The sequence below is a fragment of the Meriones unguiculatus genome, chromosome 17, assembly GCF_030254825.1.
Source record: "Meriones unguiculatus strain TT.TT164.6M chromosome 17, Bangor_MerUng_6.1, whole genome shotgun sequence".
Lineage (NCBI taxonomy): Eukaryota > Metazoa > Chordata > Mammalia > Rodentia > Muridae > Meriones > Meriones unguiculatus.
Window position 1 is genome coordinate 22,679,461 of NC_083364.1, and position 15,726 is coordinate 22,695,186.

The window sequence follows — 15,726 nt, forward strand, 5'->3', positions numbered from 1 at the left end:
CTGCCCTGGGTCCTGCCAAAGCACAACACCGCAGGGTCACTCTCGTCATTGAGCCGCAGTTGGAGGAAATTACTGAGAGCCAGTCCTTGTCCTGTCCACCCTGCTCTCTGAGGTGACGACAGATGTCACGGTGTCACTCCAAGCGTTCTGCCTTCCCCCTCACGGGGTGGGGCCAGCCTAAATTAGCACCTTCACCATTTCATTCAGAAGGCAAACCCCTTTACTGTAAAAGTACTCAGAACGCCAGTGCACACAGCAGGCACATCCAGGAGTGTGCGCGGTTGGAGGGAAGGGTTGGAATCACGTTGCTTCATTCTGGTTCTTAAAAGTAATAATAAAAAAAAAAATCTCTACAGAAATTTTGTGATTATGGTGAGTTAAAATGTTGCAAACCAAAACCAAGTTATCTTGGGCCTTTTTCATTCTCTCTGAAAGCCAGCGGTTGCCTGTCCCTGTGTCTGAGCATGAAAACCTTTAAAATGCATTCCTAGTAAACCACTATCTTCTACCAAGCCAAGAAGAGCTAAGGCTCGCTGGGAAGGTGGATGGGGCGGGGAGGTTCATGAGGGACATGCCCCATGGAAAGAATATTCTATGGCTTTTGTGATTGGTTGGCTCTTTGGTTTGTTGTGCTAGCTGATTTTGTGTTTGTTTGTTTGTTTGGTTGGTTGGTTGGTTGGTTGGTTGGTGTTTGGGGTACAAGTTTTCATATGTAACCCCGGCTGCCTTGAGTGTGCTATGTAAGAAAGGCTGGTTTTAAACTCCTGATCCTCCGACTGACTTCTCAAGAGCTGAGATTAGTCCCTGCTCACATTTATTGTAATCATTATAACAGTCTAGACTACGGGCAAGCCCAGCCCCCAGCGGATCTTCGCTAGCCCTGGCAGCCACCTTTGTACCGTGTTCTTGTTCTCTGGAGTCAGCCCGTGAGAACAGAGGTCCAGCGTGCAGCGTTAGAAGCGGAAGCTGTCTCAAGACACCAGCAAGGCCAGCAAAGGGTGCCCCTGAATGCGTCCAAGTGATTGGCAAGTGCCTCTATGCCTGTAGAAGGCCCCGGGGGTTTGCTTCTCCCCTCCTGCAAGGAATCCCAGTCCACAACGCGCAGGGTGGTCCTGGTGTCTCCAGGGACAAGAGGCATCCTGGTGCGGTTCCCCGAGTTAATGGCGGATGCTTCTAGTTCCCTCCCAGTCTGCCACTGAAATACAGATTGCATTTGATCCTGTCATGTTTATGGTGACAGCTCCTGGAGGTCACCAGCGAGACTTAGATGCTCAGATAAGCACTGAGCCTGTGGTGCACAAGCTGGGCCACGGGACCTGCCTCCCTGCCACAGATTGCCTCCCCCCATCGCTGCAATCTTCGTGCAAGGGGACTACAATCTAGGTTGCCATCCTCGGCGGCGTCCGTCTGGGAAATGTTCCCGGGTCTCACAGTGGGGTAATGTATCGCAAGGACTTGGAGGAGGCCTGGCTTCTTAAGCAGGAAGTGGGTCCCCGCTGGCCAGGCAATCCTCCTCCTTCACACATTCGCACAGGGTGTTTGGGCTTTCTGGTGACTGGTTTGCTGGTGTCCCAGAAGGTGGACCAGATGACGAGAGGGAGCAGTGCTAAACGAATCATGAGAACAGAGGAGTAAAGCTGAGATTCACCAGGATAAAGAACAGGAGGTCTGAAAAGTAGCTTTACAATAACTGTGCTCTAAAATAACTGACCCTGTTTGTTACACTCCTTGTCTCTATTGAATGACCGTTATAAATACACAAAAATGGCCAGGCGGTGATGGCGCGTGCCCTTAATTTCAGCACTCGGGAGGCAGAGGCAGGCAGATCTTTGTGAGTTCAAGGCCAGCCTGATCTACAAAGTGAGTCCAGGACAGGCAGGGCTACACAGAAAAACCCTGTCTCGAAAAACAAAAACAAGCAAAACAAAACAACAACAAAACACAGAAATGAATCAAGATGAACGTCAGACCAGAGAAGATGCAGGACTGCTTCCAGCCCCTGCAGTTTTCTACAGCCACACGCAAACCTCAGCGCTGTCCTGAGACCGCTACGCATGGTCAGGTGGGCCCTCTGCGCCACAACACGAAGCAGGTGCATGGAGCCGGCGTCTCAAGAGCCTCAGCAGTGCCCCTTGGTACCGACCCGGTGCGGAGGACAGAACCCCCTCCACTCCGATTTTGCTCTTCCTAATGCTCTTTCCGGGGGTGATACCAGGTATGCTTTCTGAAACACTTGACTTTACCGTTTCTCGGGGACAGGGGAAGCAAATGACAGAGGGGAACCAAGGCTTCAGTCACCTGGAGAATGTCACTGTCTGGAAGTGGGAACCCGGTTCACGCGTTTCCCTGAGCTCCAGTAAAAGAATTAAAGACAGAAATGGCCGCCAGGGGGCGTACAAGCCCGCAAGCGTCTTCCATGAAGGATCCGGATCGACCTGAAGACATGGGAAGGTCTGGCCTGAGCGGCCACCTTTCTAGGCCTGTGGGTGAGGCTATCTGCCTCAGGCTGCTGCCATCTCCCAGAAGTAGGGCCTGCCAAGCACAACCCAGGCAATGGAAGGCCCACACCACAGTCTGTGTGAGACATGTGGCCCGACCACACAGGAGCCAAACAGAATATCTGAAGCTACCTGTGGGAGGGAGGACAGGAAGGAACAAGAAAACATGGGGGGCGGGGGAATGCTTCTGGGCAAAGCCTCTAGGTGAAGCTTATTTAGGTCACAAGTCTGGGTCACAGGAAAAGACCAACAGCATATGTTTGATTAAGCTATGCTTAATTTAAGGTTTATAAATTCCTTAGATTATAAAAATCTACTTGACTAACAGAAAGTGACTTAGAAATGTGTCTAATCACTTACGTCTTCGCTAGCTGTGTTCAATGCTAGGCTTCTAAAAATTTAGATAAGGATAAGATAGGTTTGGTAAATAAGGTTTAAGAAGTCCTAGGGTCTATTCAGGCTGGCAGAAACTAATTTTCACTGACTTTGTTAAGCTTTGGCTATTTAGATAAACTGAGTCATCTAAGAAACTGTGATATTGTGTAATGGTGCACTATAAAAGGATCGGGAAAGTAAGTTTCCCAGTCTCTCTATGGACTGTATTTATGGTTTAAAATTTTATTTTGATGCTAAAGGATCTTAACTTAAATCTTCAACTTAAAATTTTAACAGGGACAAAAGTGTAAAATCGTAATCTTGTAAACAAGAAGCTGTCAACTCGTGTGTCTTAGTTAGGGTTTCATTGCTAAAAAGACCTCATTTCCACGGCAACGCTTATAAAGAAAGGAAATCATCTAATTGGGGCTGGCTTGCGGTGTCAGAGGTTTAGTCCATTATCATCATGGCATGAAGCATGGCGGCGTGCAGGCAGACATGGTGCTGGAGGAGCCAGGGTTCTACATCTTGATGCCCAGGCAGCAGGAAAAGACCGAATCAAACTAGGCCTTGCTTGAGCGTCTGAGATCTCGACGCCCACCCCCGCAGTGACACAGTTCCTCCAACAAGGCCACACCTTCTCACAATGTTACTCCTTACGAGCCAAGTAATCCAAGCCCATGAGTCTATGGGGCCTTTCCTGTGCAGACCGCCACGTCATTATACACTGTTAAAGATGAGTAAGACATGCAAGTTGATGGTCAGTCATCTTACACATGATCAAATTCTTTAATGTGCTCAGAGCCATGCTCATAGTCATGCTAACTACAAATATAAGTCATTTACAGGGACAAGCTTTGTTTAGCCTCCTGTGTGTGCTAGCGAGGTTAAGCCTGGAGCAAGTCACTAAGAACAAGTGAAGTTTGTTTAAAATCAGATGTACCTAATACAATAGCTGATGTCCCTCAACATCTTCAGAGAACTACTGAAGAGTGAAAAAACCTTCCCCCGATAGACAGAACAGCCAGCTCCTATAGATGGCTCTACAGTCTCCTAGGGTAGTCGTCCAGGCAGTGAGCGTGTCTCTGTCATTTTAACTGATGCAAAGGCCATTTGGATTACACTTTCTGCTCACATTGATCCTTCTCGGATATCTGATGGCGACTGATGAGCCTAGCTGTGGCTTATCAGTTTAGCAACAGCAAGCACTCAGTTCCTCCCCACGAGGCGACAGCTGCCTGGTCACTGTGGAGCCCGTGTCAGCAGGGAAACCAACATGGGGCTAGAGTGAGGTTGACATGTGTCCAAACCTCGGAAATCTCAGTCTTGAGGTTGGCAGGAGTAAGGACTGCGCCCTCCCTGTTCTGTGCCTGTGTGCCAGGAAATGTGTAGCCCTGCAGCCCCCACCCTCAAAATTCTTGAGGTAGTCACGGAGCCTAGCACCTAGAATTCCTCTCCACGCAGCAGGGAAAGACTGAATCAAATGAAAATGAAGTTCCATGCAAATGAAGCATTCCCAGCATCTCAGCCCCGGCCAATGACAGTCACTCACCTACCACTTCCCCAAAGATTTCCCCCGCCCCAATAAAGAGCTGCTGTGTCACAGAAGAACTGTGTTGCTACGTCACTGCTCCAGCTGTGACACTAAAAGAGAAGTTTCACTGAAAATCGCCTCAGAGAAGGTTTTCTCCCTTCAGGCATTCACCACCAGACTGGGATCCCGCAGACCTGCCCGCCTGGCTCAGCTTCATTCCTTCAAGCCCAGCACCTGGACACATTGGTGCCTGGATGCCCAAAGGGAAGAAGCGGGCCCCAGGCTGAGTCCACTTCGTATGTAGAAATCAGGCCTCCACAGACTCACAGACAGGCTTAAACCCACAGAACAGGTTTCAACACGAAACATTATCAAGCTATTATTCCTTTACCTTTTTGTAATTTTTCTTAATTCATGAGTTGTGACTTGGATCCATTGTCACAGGTCAAACAGACTCCAGATAAGTACTCCCGTCAGTTAACAGCTTAAGAGTTTCAACCGGGTGGGCTCACCTCTGACATTCTCCTAGCACCACCTCAATACTGCAGCAGTCAAGATGGGAATAGGCCTGAGGTCATGGGCTCCAAGCAGAGTTTTTGGGTCCACAGGGTGGGCTATCTCCTTCCCCTGGCCTTGGGACTCCTTCCACTGCTTCAGCTAGCAAGGCCACAGGCCTGGGAGTTTCCAGTGTAAGGTCTTCCCCTAAGCTCCTGAACTATTGTCCCTACTCTGTCTCTTTCCTAGCAGATTTCCAATCAACTGTGGCCTGCAGCACAGCAGCCCTGTGAACCAAGGAGCCCTGGACTTACTGAAGCTATAATGTCAGCTTTAAACACGTAGACGGAAACCAGAGGTTCTGATGGAATTTCCTACTGATTTGAGCCCTGCTTTGGACCAGTACTCCCAACTACCCCCACTTCACTAGCCCAAGGTGGTCCTCCAGCACTTGGGTAGCAAGCCAGGTGTACCCAGCCTGTCACTGGCAGGCCAGCCCTCCTGGGCTCCAACAATCAAGAAGCAGCCACGGAATAGATTACATTGCCATTATTATTAACAAAAGGCTAAAATGTCAAGTCCAAAGAGAACTCAATTTCCCCAGATTCTGGGGGTTAGACAGAAGCCAACATTCCTCAACAACTTGTGAAGCTGGTTTCCCTCTGCCAAAGGGGCCATTTCCCTTATCACCAGCATGATGCAGGATATTTGACCACACTGTGAACCCCAAGACTGTTGTTTACTGGAGAAACCTGTTTCTAGTTGTGGTGTGGCTCAGCCCTAGCACATGCCTTTAGCCCAAGAGCTTTCTGTTTGAACAGGATCAAATAAAATCAACCACTGGTCAAGAAGTGGAACAAGTAACCATTGACAGAGAGCGAACATAGGAAAAATAAAACACAGACAGTAAGAGGGAGTCAAGAGGACAGATAAGGGGGATGCACAAAAGGCTAACGGGAGAGGCATTTCAGCTTGAGTGGTTTTGAGACAGCATGGAGGAGAACTTTTCTTTTTCTTTTTGAGACATCTGATAAATGGCTTATTTTCATGAGAACCAAATTTTACATGGGTAAAGCAGATGTTTGTTTTCTCTGTCTCCCTGTTTTGTCCATCCTAATGCTCATGTCTAGATGTTAATTTCTACCTCTTTGTATTCCCTCCAGCCAACAAAAAGAAGAAAAAGAAAAAAAAATGTGATAGCTACCAGGAGCCATAAAATTAATTTCTCTAGATAATGAGTCTATGCTTCAAATCATTCTCCTAGAACCAGTGGGGAATGTAGGACTACTAAAATATAGTTATGCCACCTGTTGATAGTATTCCTAAGAACACTTTAATAGATGAAGCTGTATTGGGAAAACTGGTCTCTGGTCACTTATAATAAGTCATAAATTCTAATACAGTGTGTTATGAAAATGCCCAGCTACTCAACTATTGACAATCTGGGATTGGAATGCTGTGGGCGCAGCCCTCGTGTCTTGGTCTATGTCTTTCCCCAAATATATGAGAAAGAAGGAGAACGCATTACTTGCCAACTAAAACCCTCTCCTTCTGTTTGCTTCTGGGTGTTACCATAAGTCCTTGTATCATAAACTGGCTACTTGTTAGGGTTTATGGCAGGGTACCTTGACGGGTGAGGGCCAAGGTATGCCACAGAGATGACACCACACAACAGATCTCACACAAGAGATTTATTGCAGGGGGAGCAAAAGGCCATCTCAGAGCCAGAACATGAGACAGAGACAGACAGACAGAGGTCTGTGATGGTGAGGACTATTTAAAGGGCATTTGGTGACTGGTGATGGCAGCTGCCGGCACAGAGTTGCCGAAGGCAGACTGGGAGAGCTCCTGATTTCTATCAGGGCTCCCATTTCTTGATTATAAGAGGTGAGAAAATAGAAAGGGGTGACCAGTGAAGCACAAAGGGAGAGCTGTGCTCTTTAGACTGCACACTGCTATGGGGAGTGATCAGCATCTTTGAGGACTCAGGAAAGCTGGGATGCTGGCCAAGTCCTGGAAGAGCTGGCTATTTCATCCACTGTCCAGGCTCTGTGGAACCATCTGGTATTAGAGATATGCAAGCAGCAGCTGGAGCCGTTTGTGAGGCTGGACCTCTGGGACTAGCTGCTTTGAAGCTTCCTGGGATGTGGATTTGAGGACACACCTGGAACTGGCAGATACATATTAGGGGCAGAAGACGAAGCTAAGGCGTTTAGGGGGAATTTTTTTTTCCTTGGGTGTACATTTGATACTTTTAGGTCCGTGGTCTTGGTAGTTAGGAGATGGGAATTCCAAGACCAGAGAAAGGTGGAGGGCTTCCCACCCTCTGGAATGGGCAGCAGGTAGAGAACCTGAGATTGTTGATTGACAGGGATACTTATCTGGAGTCCATTCAGCTACTTATCTGGAGTTCATTCAGCACACGAGGAGTGGATTCAAGTTGATTCCCGGAAGCTTACAAGAATCTCTCTCTCTCTTTCTTTCTCTCTCTTTCTCTCTCTCTTAAATATTTACTTATTTATTTATCCAGTATTCTGCCTACAGATATGACTACAGCCAAAAGAGGGCACCAGATCTCATTATAGATGGTTGTGGTCCACCATGTGGTTGTGCTTGCTGGGACTTGAACTCAGGACCTTTAGGAAGAACAGTCAGTGCTCTTAACCTCTGAGGCATCTCTCCAGCCCCTTACAAGAATCTTTTTAAGTTTACAAAAAGAGATCCGTTTCAGACATGTTAGCATCACCACTGTTTGTCACCTGCTACAGAAATCCACATTATAGAGAAGGCAACAGTGTCACACCTTTGAGTCATAGTAAAGGCTTGGGGACCAAAAAATCATCCTGGACTAAAAGCATGAACACTATTTCCTCTTTTCAGAAAGCTGGGTGTGGATAGACAGATGTTCTTAGCATAATAAGAAACATCGTAAGTCTATACCTAGATGACAAAGGAAATTTTAAATATTGAGCTTGTGACTAAGATAATAGTAGCCAGTGCTTACCAGAGCTAGAGCAATAACAGAGAAATCCATTGATTAATGTTAAAATTCTGAACTTTTCAAGTCTTAATAAAACAATAACATAGAGAGGGAAAGAGATCTGAAACATTTTTCATTTTTTACATACCTCAAACCATTTTCTTATACCTTTATAGGCCCTCACAACCTAAGCATTCATGTCCCTAGACCTCTACATCTTGCATTTTTGGAACGTTTAGAACAAATCTTAGAACATTTCCTTAGAGCCTCACAACTTAAGCTTTCTTATCCTCGGACCTTACATAATCTTTACACCTTTTTCTACCCAATTATTCTCCACTAGACACAGGCAGTAGATTACTGGGAGCAGTCACTGTAAAGCCAGCACCTTTAAATAAAAAGCAAACAAGTGGTTGAGGTGCCTCTTCAAGCAAACCTGGCCTCCAGCTTCTCCCCGCCCTGCCTGAGTTTCTCAGGGGCTGGCCTTCCTCTCCCCCAGAGCCCTGTGCACACACATCATCTGTGTGTGCTTTAGGCAAATTCCCTGCCCCCCTTCCTTGGGACCGGTGAACCCGCCTGAGAGCTGCCCCAGTAAACCTGAGGTAATACTTTAATTGGGCTTGAGTTGGCTCATTTCACCAGCTGAGATAACCTATCAGTTACTCTCCTTGTTTTGCTTGGGTTTGGTAGCAGCATGCTTTGAGTTCCTGCTCATTTCCTCTTTTTGCGTACTTGGTAGAGACTTTCTTTCTGCTTTAATATGCTATTTTAATAATCCTTGACAAGTCTCATACTTGCAGTACTTGGCAAGCCAGTAAATACAACATCTTCACCCCCTAATCCTCCAAAGTCGGTGTTTTCTTTGTGGTTGCCATGAGGATTACATAAAACATCCTAAAGTTATGTTAATTGATTTTAGACAGATTTTCATTTAATAAATAAAAGTCACCACTGTAGCAAAGTCACAAACAAAGGCATCATACAGCTGGATAGAGGTAACTATTCAAAACACCCAGGCTCAAAGCCCTCTAAATCACAATGAAGTTCACACTTAGAGCGACCATTCTGAAGCTGTGAAGTTTTGCTTGGGGTTTTACTCTTTTGCTTTCTGTTACATTTTTATGCAGTTATCTACCACAGAAAGGAAAAAAGAAAAAAGATGACAGAGTTGAAAGGAGTACTTCAGCCAGCGAGAGGCAGGCCAGCTTACCACCTGGGAATATATTAACTTCTTCCCCCCTCCCCCCCACCACCTTTTTAATTTAGTTTTTTGGTGATTCTGATGCCTGAACCTAGGACATTATACAAGTTATATAAGTGGGGTGGTTTGAGTGAGAATAGACTCATATATTTGAATGCCTAGTCACCAGGGAGTGGAACTCTGAAAGAGTGGGAAGGATTAGGAAGTGTGGCCTTGTTGGAATAAGTGTGTCACTGGGAGGAGCTCTGAGGTTTCAAAAGCCCCTGTCAGACCTTGGCGCTCTCTCTCTTGCTCTCTGCCTACAGATCAGAACGTGTCAGCTACTGTTCCAGGGCCTGCCTGCATGCCACCATGCTCCCTGCCCCTGAGACTGTGAGCCAGACCCCGGTTAAATGTTTTCCTTTAGCAGAGTTGCCTTGTCATGGCGTCTCTTCAGAGCAGTAGAGCAGCGAAGGCATGGGCATGTGGTTTCCCACTGAGCCGTCTCCCCACCTGCTAATATTTTAATTTCATCTTCATTGTAAGGAAAAAAAATTTGCTGCATGTCGTATCCTTGGTTGGCAGGAGTTTTCCCTCTTACAACACTTTCAAAATATCAACCCATACCTTCCAAGATACCCACTCAGGATCCTGGAGTTCTCTCTGGTCCAGGTGAAGAGCTGCTTTCAAAATTACCTTTGCTGCTGACGTACATCGAAGTGAGACAGCCCTTGTGCTCCCATACCCTGGAAACCATTCTCAGAGACCACGGGATTCCGTAACTCACACGCATACATCTGCTAGACAGTATTTAAAACAATTGTCATTGAACAAAATGGTACATGCGGTGTACAATGCTCAGGAAAGTCTTTAGCGGAGATGATGATATGCTTTGTTGTTCGCGCAACACGCTGTTCACTGAGTTAAAGCACATCCCCAAAGTATGTATTATGTGCACCATATGAGGCTAAATACAGAGTTCCTCGGAGATAACACAGCAAGGGCCCGCTTCGCCCAGGACAAAGAGCGCCTTGGAGTAGTCTCCCTGCAGGGGAGGGGCGCGTCTCACCGCGCGCGCCGCGCCGCGCAGAGCGAGCCCGAGACTGACCGGAGGGGCGGGGCGCATGCGTCCTCCGCGCTGGAGATTGACGTAAAGGGGCGGGGCGCGCCGGGTCTCCCGAAGAGACCGAGTCGAGGGGCGGCCGGGTCCTCGCTATGGACCGCTACGCGGGCGCGGGGGACGAGGCGGCCGATCGGGCCCGGCAGCAGGAGCGGCACTACCAGCTGCTGTCGGCGCTGCAGAGCCTGGTCAAGGAGCTGCCCAGGTGCGCGGCGGCGGGAGGCCGGGGGCGGGGGCGGGGGCCGGGCCCGCGCTCACCGGGAGGTCCCCCCGCAGCTCCTTTCAGCAGCGCCTGTCCTACACCACGCTCAGCGACTTGGCCCTGGCGCTGCTGGACGGCACGGTGTTCGAGATCGTGCAGGGGCTTCTGGAGATCCAGCACCTCACCGAGAAGAGCCTGTACAACCAGCGACTGCGGCTGCAGAACGAACACCGAGGTGCGGGGGTGAGGGGTTGGGGGGAGAGGCGGGAGCTTCCCAGGGCGTCCCTGGCCGCAGGAGCCTCGGGTGCAGGGTTGCGCTGACTCTCTCAGCCTGCTGCCCAAAACCTTCTTACTCCGGTTCCCCAGAGGCCCCCACAGCCTTCTAAGCGGGATGTCACCGCTTGTGGGTCCGTCGACTGCTCCGTGTTACCGGTCAGATAAGCCGTTATTTCAGGGCCTTCCCATTTGAGTATCAGGCTTGATTTGCCTCGGGTGACCGACCGCGTAGAACCCTCCTCCTATAAATTATACTAGGCTGCTCCCGTCGTGCCATCAGGCCTCCATTTGATTTGCTCCAGCTTGACTTGACTCAGTATTTTAGGAAAGAATCGTGTGATGGCGTCCCCCGTGCTCCGCTAATACTTGGTTATAGGTCTTTGGGCTTTGTTATTGCTTTGGGTTTTGAAACTGAGCACTGAACTCAGGGCCTCTCACCCACTAAGCAAGTTCTCTATAAGCAAGCTACTCTTACATGCAAACTGTCTCTGCTTTTCTGGGACAGGCAATGTCTTGTGTGCGGCCAGACAGGATTTCCCCATTAGAGATAGGTGTTGGATATTGTTAAGATCGTCTCCAGTGAGACACTGACTTTGAAATTCCTGAAATGAACCGTATTCTTAGGATGTGTTTTGTATGGCTGTGGTGTATTGTTCTTTTATGCATGTTGTCTAATTGTGTATGTTTGTGTGTAGTGTTCATTTGGGTGTGTACAAACATGCATGTGTGCACTTGTGTGCCCATGCATGTGGAGGTCAGAGGTGGGCAGGGTGTCCTAGTTAGGGTTACCATTGCTGTGATGAAACACAATGACCAAAGCTAGTTTGAAGAAAGGGTTTATTCAGCTTACACTTCCACAGCATGGCTCGTCATTGAAGGAAGGACAGGAACTCAAACAGGGCAGGGAAATGGAGAGGCCATGGAGGGGTGCTGCTTACTGGTTTGCTCTCCAAGGCTTGCTCAGCCTTTCTTATAGCCCACAGGACCACCAGCCCAGGGGTGCCACCACCCACAATGGGCTGGGCCCTGTTCCATCAGGCACTAATTAAGCAAATGCTCTACAGGCTTGCCTATAGCCCCATCTCAGAGAGCAGTCTCTCAGTTGAGGCTCCTTCCTCTTAGATACTTCATCTTGTGCCAAGCTGACATAAAACTAGCCACCACAGCACAGGTTGTCTTCCTCCGTTTCTCTCCACCTTGCTCCACCTGGAGCTCACTGACTGGATCTTGTGGCTGGCTGGCCAGTGAGCTGTGGGGGTCTGCCCAGCTGTGTCTCCGCAGCCTGAGCTTACAGAGCACACTGTGGGCCCAGCTCCTGACATGGGTGCTGGGGATCCATACTCATTTTACCAGCTCCTGTCCTTGTCTGTTAAACTTGATTCAGGAACATCTTAGGGGTGTTGCCTTTATATCTGACAACCTGTAGTTTTCTTACAATATTTTGTGGGTGTGAAAGTAATGCTGGCCTCAGAATGTGTTGAGAAGTCTCTTTAATTTTCCAAAAGTCTTATTTCCTCACCAAATGTTTGAGTGGCTGTGCTTTTCTCCCCTCACGTTTTGCTAGAGGTATATGGTGTACGGAATTCACAAGTCTAACGTACATGACTCACTTTCTTCCTTTCTTTTCCCAAGACAGTCTCTCTGTGTAGTCTAGAACTGGCAGTCCTTCTGTCTCAGCCTCTCCAGTGCTGGGATTCCAAGTCTGGCCCAGGCCCGCTTTGCTCATTCTTTTCAGTGCTCTGATTGCCTTCTGTGCCAGTAGGAGGCTTTGCCTGGCTCACACTGTTACAGGCATCATTCTTCCAGCACTTCCTTCCTTCACCCAAAAGATGCTCGCTCTTACTTTTTCTTGTTCTCCCCCCGGGCTTGATTCTGGAGCTGGCCATTTTTCTACAGAGCCCTTTTGGTTGGGATGTTCTTGGTACCCACCTCGAGCCTTTGCCATTAATCTCTCAGAAGGCTTGGGCTGGGCTCTGGTGCACCTGGCAGTGAGACCCTCTGCTACCTTCAGCCAGATCCAGGTAGTGGTGACTGGAATGGGCCACCTTGTTTTCCTTTGTCACTACCATGGCCAGGCCTCTCCTGAGCAGGTAGCCAGTATGAAATCTGGGAACTGACCTGAGACTTTTTCAGTGTTGGATAAATGGACTGAAGATGATGTTTTCACACTTGTACTTGGTGTCCCAGACCTTGTGTCTACCTCACTTTCACTGCAACCTGATGGTCATGCAATCTTGTGCTCTCTACCTCATATTCACTGCAACCTGATGGTCACGCAACCTCATGCTCCTGTGTTTATGGTAGCCCTCGGTTAAACCACAATGATGAACGGTATCATTGAGGTACCTACAAAATACCAAGGACTGGAGGAAGCTGTAGGCACTGCCAAGCCATCAGACTTCAGGGAACCTCCTGAATAGATCTGTCCTGTGAATCTCTTCTAGGAGCAAGAGTGTTCAGATTGCTCAGCGCTGGCCAGCCGCGCTGCTATCTTACCCTGACTGGTGTGTGGCATGCCGTTTTGAGACAGCAATTCCTTACTCTCATCTCTCACTGCTCTCATCAGGGCAGGTAGTTTGTGCATGTCCATGTGTGTGGCAGTTTATCAGGATCCAGGTACTTCTCTTGGTGGTAGTGGGTGAAGGCCTCCCACTGGTGCAGACCCCTGGTCGGCTCACAGCATGGGCCTGTGCACCCCTCCACCTCCTCTGGCTGCCGAGCCAGGCCTGCTGTGCTTACCGGTAGGGTAGCACCAAGCTTGACTTGACAGGGCTGCACTGCTGGCAGACAGTGCTCCCTTGCTCCTTTTACAGGCTTTTGGCTCTTGAATATGTCAGTAGGTGTCCCTGGGTGATGTCTTATAGAGGGTGTCCAAGATAGCAACAGCCAGAATCGAGCTACCTGAGTCCAGAAACCACCTGCCTCAGCCACCTGCTGCCTCTTGTGCCTGCCCAACCTACCCAGCCCTCTCCAGCACCCCGGAGATGAGGGAGAGTCCTGGGCGAGAGAGTCCTCCAGGGACTAAACCTCCCACAGCTGTCCAGGAGGGGCCTCCTTAGAGCCTAGGACTCGCCCTGTCACCCTGCCGCCCCCCTTTTCCCAGCACCTGCTCTTGCTGACAGATATTGTCCCTTCCCAGTGCTCAGGCAGGCTCTGAGGCAGAAGCATCTGGAAGCCCAGCAGACCTGCCGGCCCCACAACTTGCCAGTGCTCCAGGCAGCTCAGCAGCGTGAGTTGGAGGTAGGAGTTGGGCCTGGCTCATCACGGGAACCACCTGGCTCAGTGGAAGGGCTGAGGGTAGTTCAGGAGCTGAGCTGATAGGCTGCTGGAGGCTTATTGAGTTCTAGCTCATGGCTTCTCCCCATGGTGACTGAGGGGTGCCCTAGGCAAGAGGAGAGTCACAGCAGTGACATCTGTCACTCCCCGTTCTGCCAAGCAAGCGCCTCTGTGGATAAAGCAGTCACCAAGTCAGGGACACTGTCCCTTTCATCTCAGGTGATGAAGCACAAGGTGGGATGACCAGACCAGTCAGGAAGAGGTCTGTTCATCTTACCAGGAAGCCCAGGGTCAGATGTAGACCCACAGGATATCAGCAAGCCATGGTGTTAGGGGGGAGGGTGGCCGCTCCAAAGGGTGAGTGACAGATCAAAGGCATTTCCAGCTGGGACTGTCACGGAGCTTTATGGAGTCCCTCTGCTGAGCCACAAGCAAGGATGCCATGGCCCTGTAACCAGAACCACTGTGGGTGGGCAAGGGCAGCCAGGAGGAAGGAGCAGGCAGAAGCCCCAGCAGGAGCCACCCTGACTCAAGCCATGGCAGGCCATGGAACATCGGATCCGGGAGGAGCAGCAGGCAATGGACCGCAAGATTGTCCTGGAACTGGACCGGAAGGTTGCTGACCAGCAGAGCACACTGGAGAAGGCAGGGGTAGCTGGTTTCTACGTGACCACTAATCCGCAGGTCAGCACCTCAGCCAGCCCTGCCACAACCTGTTTCCCTGGCCCCTGAAGGTTCAGTTCTATCTGGAACTTTTGTTTTGGGGTTTTCTTTCCTTTTCTTTTGTTAAGGGTTGGTGCTTTGCTTGTTTTATTTTTCTTGAGACAGGGTCTGCTGTACTGCTCCGTCTGGCTTTCACTTAGCATCTAAGTGCAAGGATTATAGGCCTATGTCAACACACCAAGTCCATCTGGAGTCTTAGCACATTGGTTCCTAGTGAAGCCTAGAGTCAATGATAGACAGAGGTGGGGTGGAAGGCCCTGTGAAGGGCACAGAGGCTAGTCCCCATTCCCACAGGAGAGTGAGTATGCTAGCACTGAGGCAATGCCCACGTGTCCAGCCTTGCAGAGGCTTCTACCTCCCTCCTGCCTGCTCTCCTCCTGTTGCCACTCTAGGTAAGCCAGTGTCAGAGACTGCTGGCCCTGCCTTCTAGGTGCCAAGCCCCCACCCTTTTGCCTGATCACAGCCAGCTCCCATAGGAAAACCGACTCCTTAACCTCACTCCCGGCCATCGTTTAGTCCTTTGTATCTGTCCATCTTACTCGGAGGCAAAAGGGCATGAGGTGTCATGTTGGCCCTGACAGTGCCTCTTTTACACCCCAGGAGCTGACACTACAGATGAACCTGCTGGAGCTCATCAGGAAGCTGCAGCAGAGGGGCTGCCCAGTGGGAAAGGCAGCCCTGTGACCAAGTGGAGGTCCCTGCTGTGCTGTTGCCCAGGATGACCGCGACCACAGCCTTTTGTGTGTCCAGCTGCCAGCAGGTGCGAGCCTTCCAAGAGAGACGGATTAGACTCTGGCTATGCTGGCTGCCAGCCAAGGTTGAGATTTGGAGGGGAGAGGCCCAAGTAATAGGAACGGTGTCAGGAAAGGGCCCCATGACTGAACACAGAAGGGCCAGCACCTTCCTCTCAGGGCACATCCTACATTCCCGCCAGGCTTGGGTTTGCCGTGTTCTGGTGCGGACCCTCCCTTAACAGCCTCAGCCCTGGGTAGAAGGGCTCCAAAGCCCAAGCACTGTATGGCCTAGAAAAATAAAGACCACAACACATGGTTTGTGTCCATGCCACC

The 15,726-nt window shown here is 49.7% G+C and overlaps 1 protein-coding gene across 2 annotated transcripts; it reads left to right on the forward strand.

Annotated features, from left to right (window-relative positions):
- Positions 1-10,202: 10,202 nt before the first annotated feature.
- Positions 10,203-15,709, forward strand: LOC110539353 (protein DGCR6). 2 transcript variants are annotated; one of them, XM_060370025.1, is made up of 5 exons: positions 10,203-10,387; positions 10,459-10,619; positions 13,800-13,900; positions 14,471-14,620; positions 15,260-15,709. In XM_060370025.1, exons 1-5 carry the CDS (start codon positions 10,278-10,280, stop codon positions 15,341-15,343), a joined length of 606 nt encoding a protein of 201 aa, XP_060226008.1. In that variant the 5' UTR covers positions 10,203-10,277; the 3' UTR covers positions 15,344-15,709. The 2 variants fall into 2 exon arrangements, with proteins under 2 accessions (XP_060226008.1, XP_021481877.1); XM_021626202.2 differs by having other exon boundaries at positions 10,206-10,387; positions 14,480-14,620.
- The last annotated feature ends 17 nt before the right edge of the window (positions 15,710-15,726 follow it).